At 36.9% G+C, this 7749-nt stretch overlaps 1 protein-coding gene across 1 annotated transcript; it reads right to left on the bottom strand.

Annotated features, from left to right (window-relative positions):
• Positions 1-541: 541 nt before the first annotated feature.
• On the bottom strand, positions 542-7096 carry LOC113356247 (probable LRR receptor-like serine/threonine-protein kinase At5g63710). The gene is made up of 11 exons (XM_026599333.1): positions 6949-7096; positions 5845-6021; positions 4978-5110; positions 4757-4828; positions 4451-4594; positions 4208-4273; positions 3579-3649; positions 3344-3490; positions 2591-2932; positions 1955-2349; positions 542-1048 (listed from the first exon to the last, which is right to left on the bottom strand). Exons 1-11 carry the CDS (start codon positions 6962-6964, stop codon positions 734-736), a joined length of 1878 nt encoding a protein of 625 aa, XP_026455118.1. The 5' UTR covers positions 6965-7096; the 3' UTR covers positions 542-733.
• Between the last annotated feature and the right edge of the window lie 653 nt (positions 7097-7749).

The raw sequence follows: 7749 nt of genomic DNA, 5'->3' as shown, positions 1-7749 counted from the left end.
ATTTGGTAAATTTGGATCTCCTAGAACTAGGCTTGAGAGAGCTGGACTAAAGAGTCTAAAGCCCAACAATTATGGGATTAAATGTTAATTTCTACTAAAGACCCAACTCAACACCCTTCCATACCCAGCCCAAGAATAGTCACTTTTCTCAGAAGTTCCATACCCAACCCAAGAATAAATTTTTCATTCTTCAGAAGTAGTGTGAAACTATGAATAAATTTTTCACTCTTCAGGTACTTATCATTAATAACTTATAGCTGCTCCGACTGAGTACAGATGCTCCAAGCTAACTTGGTGAGAAGAACATGATTTAAAACTTCTTAGATTAGAAAAGAGGTACTACATTTTCTGTTTAGCCTCAAGATAGGCTAAATTGAAAAAACGATAGTAACTTTTTTCCAGAAATGAAGAAAGTATTTGATTTGATTTGGTTAACAAATTTTTTTTATTGAAGAGTCGGACTAGATTATCTGCCTCGCTCTTTCTTGGTCTATGTTTTTAGTTCATTTCTCTGTTTATGTTGGTTATGTGCATCATCCCAGAAACAACCTTCCTTTTTTTTGCACCAGTTACACAAATGCAATGACTTAGGAAGCACATGTTGGCGATAGATGTACAGGAAGATTAAAAGGTTGTATACATAGGAAACATGTAAAATTTTCTCATTCCCTCGGTTGAAGAAAAAGCCTGAAATTATTGAGCACTGAATATGAGGTTTCTCTATCTCAGGTTTTTATCTTGCTTTGGACAGCTGTATGGCTTCTTGATCTTGTGTTGAATCTTCATTCCAGATGAACTGATGGGACATGACTGAATACTCCTGACTTCGTACCACTTCAAGCTGCTCCCACTCTGCCCATCTCTCACTTAGCCCAACTCCTTGCAACATACCCACCACTTCAGCCATCTTCGGACGGTCCTCTGGTGAGCTTTGAGTGCACAGTAGTGCAACTTGAATGATTGTCTCTACTTCTTTTGGATCATAATTCTGCTTCAAGTTGCCATCGACAATATCCTGAAGCCTCTTCTCTCTCAGCAACTTCTTGATCTATCAGTGTGAAACACGCATCATAATTACAAAATATCGCTTTAACATAACATAATAGTCCAAAGTTCTTTCATATTCATTCATTCATAAAGTTACATGAAAAATCTTGTAGCTAGGATGCATGTTAATGAGATCACATACACACATATTTAAGCATCTAATTAAGCACTATAATTCCTGCTGGAGAGAGTTTTTTACAGAAAAACCAAATGAATTGCGAGAGGCAGGCTTCAGATAACACCTGCTGGCACACCTATGGTGTTATGCTGTAAAGATGGACAAGGAACAGGGTGAAACATTCCGTGATGTTAGCTAATAGCAAAGGCTTGTCAGTAAATTGATCTACCTCAAGGTAACTCATCCCATTTTTACTGTTGGAATCCTTGGTCAATTCACCGTATCAGCGTATGTACCCTGAAACCACAGTAGGAGTTTTGATTTTCAAGTTGTACGGCAACTTAGGGTTGTCCATGTCCTCGCTTATTAAATAAGCAAATTAGTGATGTCCTAACAATAAGAAGTTCGGCAGCTAGTTATCCCTGTTCAAATTTGTTAGTGAATCGCGTTAACCACTGTTCAAATTAGCTAATCACACAACTAGCACTCCTATGTTTCATAAGCTTATCAAATCTTGACCGCTTTCCGTGAAGATGACAAGGATATATAGGTGTCCCTAAGTGAAAACAAAATAACCTGACCCCACATATCAAACTTGTAATGTCATAATTTCATTTATTCTGCAATAAGATGGGTTATGTGACAAATTTTTATTTCATGAACCTATCACCTATTAATTGAAATCAAATAATGAAATTCATGAGTCGAGACAATATTCCAAACAACATCAACAAGTTTAATAGTAGATTTGTGAAGTGCAGATGGACACTATTGATTTAGAATACATACATGATCAAGCAGCAGAACATCATCCTCCTCTTCGAGCCTTGAGAAATCGATAGCACGCTGGCCAGTACAAAGCTCTAAAAGAGTTATGCCATACCCAAAGACATCTGTTTTTTCTGATGACCGACCAGTGGAAAGGTATTCAGGAGCAATATGCCCCATAGTTCCACGCACTTGGGTTGTAACATGAGTCAATTTTGTATCAACGAGTTTTGCGAGCCCAAAATCTCCAAGAACCGGTTCGAAAGTATCATCTAGAAGTATGTTGGCGGACTTCAAATCACGGTGTATTATCTTAGGATTGCAATGTTCATGAAGATATTCCAAGCCGTGGGCCGTACCAAAAGCAACATGTTTTCTTGTGGGCCAGTCCAGACCCTTCTCACCAGGTTTCAAATCTGCCGAATAGAAACCAAAGGACAAACTGAGCAAAAGGTAAATATGCATCTTATATACAAGAATGCAACTAGTACAATAAAATGAAAAGGAACTATGGAAAGTTGAATCAACACATAAATTGTGGCGCAGAAAGTTAGATACCATAAAACTGGAAGAGTACATGTTAGGACACTCCCATCTGGACAGCAGAAGCTTAGCTAACTCAATATATACATATATATAGAGAGAGAAAGACGGTACCTCGTAAGCGATAAGCTACACTAAGATTTTCCATAAATGGGTAAACAAGAATTCTCTCCGAGGAGGTGGTACAGAACCCAATCAATTGCAGAAGATTCCGGTGAACTGCTACACTTATCAGCTCAACTTCCCTATGGAATGCAGCCTCTCCACCAGGGTTATGATAGTCACTCAGTCGTTTAACAGCAACTTTTCTATGGTCCATGAGAACCCCCTTGTAAACTTTTCCAAATCCTCCTTGACCAATCACGTTATTCTCACTAAAATTGGCTGTCGCGATTTTCAGTTCGCGCCATGAAAACTTTCTCAATTGCCCAAAGAAAATTTTGCATTCCTCCTCGCCTGTGACGAGAATTGCATAATACTTAGTTTGCAAGGAAGAAAGGAAGGATGTCATGTACAAAGTAAATCAGCCATCAGTCCACAACCATGCTCTCAAAAGGTAAAAATAAATAAAATATCAGCGAACTCTGAATTTTAGCATGCCAAACCTAAAATGTTACAACGTGACATGACGACAAAAAATAATCAAATGACAAAACAGTGGGGTGAGTTTTTTCAGACTGACCAACAATTATGCAGGATGATCTAAACAGTGAGTAGAACATCTTCACAAAATATTTTCTCTGATGATTTTCAGCAGAGCCCCACATGTCCACAACATTGGCTTACACAATCCTTAAGTATAGTTTTTATATCACCAACCAAAAATAAAATAAAAATAATAATACAAGAAAGAAAAAAAGAAATTACCAGCCACGTCAACAAAGACGTCATTTCTTTCATGTGCTAGGCGTTGACGTCGTAGAAACACAAAGAGAGCTCCGATACTCAAAAGTAGCAGTGCAGTACCCCCTGCAGTGCCAACAACAACACCAAGCTTCGATTTGCTAACGGAACCTGGCAACATAATGAATGAAATAGTTGTTAAATCTTAACATGGAGAGAAAAAGAGATGAATATCAGACTGTAAGGAGTGAAAAAATACCTGGCAAATCGGAGCTTGAGACACAGGGCTGCTGCAAGGTAGAGCCGCAATCAAGACGATTTCCTGTAAAACTGACAGCAGACGTCTGGTGTTCAGTTTAAAGCACTGGAAAGGTAAGAGTAAACAGCTCGCTAGAAGCATAAATCCGAGAATATATTCACAAGATATTATGTTTCAGAACAAGAAACTAGAGTATCACCCACTAAGTACAAATCATTAGTCAGTTTTCAGTTCCCCCCAAAATAAACTGGCTCTTCAAGGTAAAGCTATTACTAATCTTATAATGACTTGTCATACTGTGCCTTTGGTCTCTCTTTATCTGGCGTGAAGGCACGTACATATCAGATATCCCAACAACGACTTGCATGTATATCCTAGAGTCAAAGTTGAGTATAACACAAAAAGATCATATACAAAGAAATTCCCCATCAGCTAGCAATAGCAATAGTGCTGTCAATGTCACTCTAGCTTAATGCACATAGTTGGCCACAACATTGGCATCTCTCAAAAGTGAATAAGAAAGGAAACAACAAGACCCAATAGACATTAAGGTTGTATATCCTCATGGCCACATATTAAAAGTAAACAACTACACCCTCATTGAAACTAAACAAAACAAAGAGAATTACTTGAATGTAGAAACTGAAAACAGTTCAGGTGGAACCCTCCCAATCAAACTGTTGGATGAAAGATCCCTGTAATAAACATAAAATGACGGACATATATGTAAGAGCAGAAATAACCATCTCGTGGACACATGAGAGGGAGGGAAAAGTTTACCAATGGGAAGTTTGGTTAAGTTAAATGGCATAAAATTTGAAATGGATGACCGTATTAGCATTAGCACTAGGAAAGAGAACCAGCGCGCTTACAAATGCTTTAGCTTAGAAAGTTTTCCCCAAGAAGCTGGTATAGACCCAGTTAAGTTATTGCTCGCCAGGTTCAGGATTTCTAGACTCTGCATACTGCCAAGGTAATCAGGTAATACTCCAGACAGTTGATTATTCTCTAATTCCCTGCATGCAATAGAATATCCATATAAATGAATGAACGCCATTTTACAAAAAATAACACGAAACATGGTTTTCTAAATAGGTCTTTTGGAAATATTCTATATATGTGATATAAGTGCAACCCAATTATGTAAGGAAAGCGACCACATCAAAAACAACACTTACAAGCTAACCAGATACTTTAACTTAGTGATGGAAGGTGAAAGAGTTCCCAAAAATCCATTTGATGCCAAACTCCTGCAAACAAGAATTCACAAACTAAATTTAAGGACTTTTAACCAAGTACAGGGAGGTGAAGTAGGAAGTGTAAAATTTTAATTTACTTAATAAGATCATTGAAATGCTTGTTTAACCATACATACAAGAGTAAGAGGAAGCACACTTACAGGGATACGACATTTCCATTCCTACAAGTAACATGAGACCAGCTAAAGCATGGGCTTACAAAGAAATCATTCCAGTCATTAATTTTTTTATTCGAATCATTTAGACCTCTTAAAAGCTCAACCAAGGCTTCCCCTGAAAAAGCAAAACAAAATTAAAATTACTAAGCACCCACTACTCTAGCAGAAGTCAGCAACAAGAAACTCCAGTACGTGGTGCCGTGGATCTAAGACAATCTGAATCTTATCATGTGAGCTTTACTGGAATGAACTTGCATCACAACTCATCTGAATTTAAATTTTTTAGACCAACTTTTACCAGTACATCATGCACATTCAGGAAACACCGTTCCATACATGCACGTTTTATCCTCGAATATTAATTAGACACCAGAGTGGTGATTAGAATCAAACAGTAATTTGGATACACACCCAGACACGATAAGACCAGGGGATTTAGATGCACTAGTGATGAGAATATGTATGTGTATAACCACATTCCCACCAAGCTGAAGCATATATAACTTAATTACAGTTCTGACGAATTTTCAACAAACGTCAGCAAGAAAGTTGAAACTACTGTTGTGTGACTAAAGGTAATTATCACGATTCTAGGACTTTGTGCCAACAGAAAGAAAATACGAAGCAGGCACATGGCAGATTAGATTATAGGGTCTCAGGACTGTTTTGTCACAACATTACAACTTGTCCAATGAAACATTTGACGAGAATACAATTGTAAACTTTTATTGTACCGCATCAAAACAGTTAAGAGTAAATCTACATTTACCAGCCAACCCAACATTGTCCATGCCCTAGGTAATTTCATCACAATATCCAAAAGTAACAAAATAAAAGAATTCAGTGTACCTTCGACATCAGGTCTAACAGATGAGTCACAGAAGCTAAACAGATTCAAGAGAACTAGACACAGGTTCATTGACCGCAAATAGATCTTCCAACTGAAAAGCAACCTTGTTGCCACTCCACTCCCACTTCCACGTTTTACGACAAGACCACCCAAGGGCACCACAGCCCCACATTTTCCTGTTTTTGAGAAACCAGTCAATTCTATGCAGTTAAACTTCACTCAACAAATGGTAGAAGAAGGAAAGAACTGAAGCGAAAATTTCAAGTAGTAGTAAAAACAGGCATGTAGCATGTAGGTCATTGTTGAACTGGTATAACAACTCTGCAGGGGATAAAATGCGTCAGACAGTGTAAAGCTTCAATTAGGAACGCTAAACGGAGCAATTTTGCTATCGACTAAGTAACCTTTAATATGGCTCCTAATATCTAATTACACTCCTTACTAGTATATTCTAACAATTTCCCTACCATTTCACATAGTATTATACAAAAAGAAAACAAGAAGCTTCCAATTTATGTTTCATCTGTGTTTTTGCTGCATTTGATAGATATCATTAACTGTATCATCTCCCAAGGCCTGAAGTGTTTTAGAGTTCAACACACACCTTTCGCAAATCTTATTAAAAAAGGATTTCTGTATTCTTTAACTTCAAAATTAGAAATTCAACTACTAATGATTTCCTCTCGAAATATATACAGTTAAATAATATCATTATGACCTCATATTCGTAGGGCATCCCTAAATGATGGCTATCAAAATCCAAAGCAGAAAACGATGAATACAGGTATAAACCTAAGTTTCCAAGTAACACACACCCACTCAAGTAAACTGATCAGAAACTTCATTACTGCAATACCCATGTAAAATTATAAATATTGGATCAAAAAGGAACCCCTTTTTAAACTACCAAAAATGTATTTTTATCCAAGAAATTAAATTATACAGTACTGCTGCAAATTTAATTGTGTCAATCCTACAAAAATACTTATTTTGTTTACTATTTGAACTCCAATTAAGTACAGATATGAGATCACAAGTTACAGTTAAAAAAAAAAGCACAAAAAAGAAAGAAAGTTGATGAGTGAAAAAGGCAAACAGCATACCTGATTGTGAAGCCATGGAATGACTGACACAGTTGCAGCAAAGATGGAGTTAAGAAGGAAGAGATAGGAGTAATAAATGATACAGAAAAGCACCAAATGCTGATGCTGAGCATCATGATTGGTTGTGCCCCACATTCCCATCACTGAAGAAAGAAGAGGGAGATTTTTGCTACTTGTCTCTAGAAGAATGAGAATCCCACTACACCATTATTCTCATTATTTTAATTTTTTCATTTTCAAGGTTCGAGCATGGATGAGAATGACATAGACATTCTTAGACTACAAGTGATTCCCCACAAATATTATACTGATTTTGTTGAAAATTAAAGTGCTTTTGGAACTACTACTACTATGGGGCTCCCCTTTTTTTGGACCCAAAGGGAGAGCAACCCCTTTAGTTTGTTTTCCTTTCATATTGTAGTGAGGATACATTCACCCTTCTATTTTAACATTATTTCACATTTTGGGAGTCCTTTTTCCTAAAAAATTCTAATCGGTAGCGGATTTCAAATTAATATTTTGGGAATATGTTTCTCCTATATAGCTCTACGTTCCTACAAAAAATGAGCACATTCCGAAACTTGTAACACCAACATATGTTACTTTGAAAATTAGGCCGTCGAAAATTTACGGAGTTTCGACTGTTAAAATTAAGATAGATGGATTGCGAGGTTTGGTATTTCATAATTTACTCATTTTTGGTAGGTATGTAGAGTTTCAACATCTGTTACTTCAAATCCCCTACCGTTTCGAATTTTTAGGAAAAAAGACGCCCAAAATATAAGATACTGTGAAAATATA

Source organism: Papaver somniferum, chromosome 3 (assembly GCF_003573695.1).
Source record: "Papaver somniferum cultivar HN1 chromosome 3, ASM357369v1, whole genome shotgun sequence".
In the NCBI taxonomy this organism is placed as follows: domain Eukaryota; kingdom Viridiplantae; phylum Streptophyta; class Magnoliopsida; order Ranunculales; family Papaveraceae; genus Papaver; species Papaver somniferum.
Note: the sequence above shows the minus strand (reverse complement) of the source record. Positions and strands in the feature narration are given on the sequence as shown.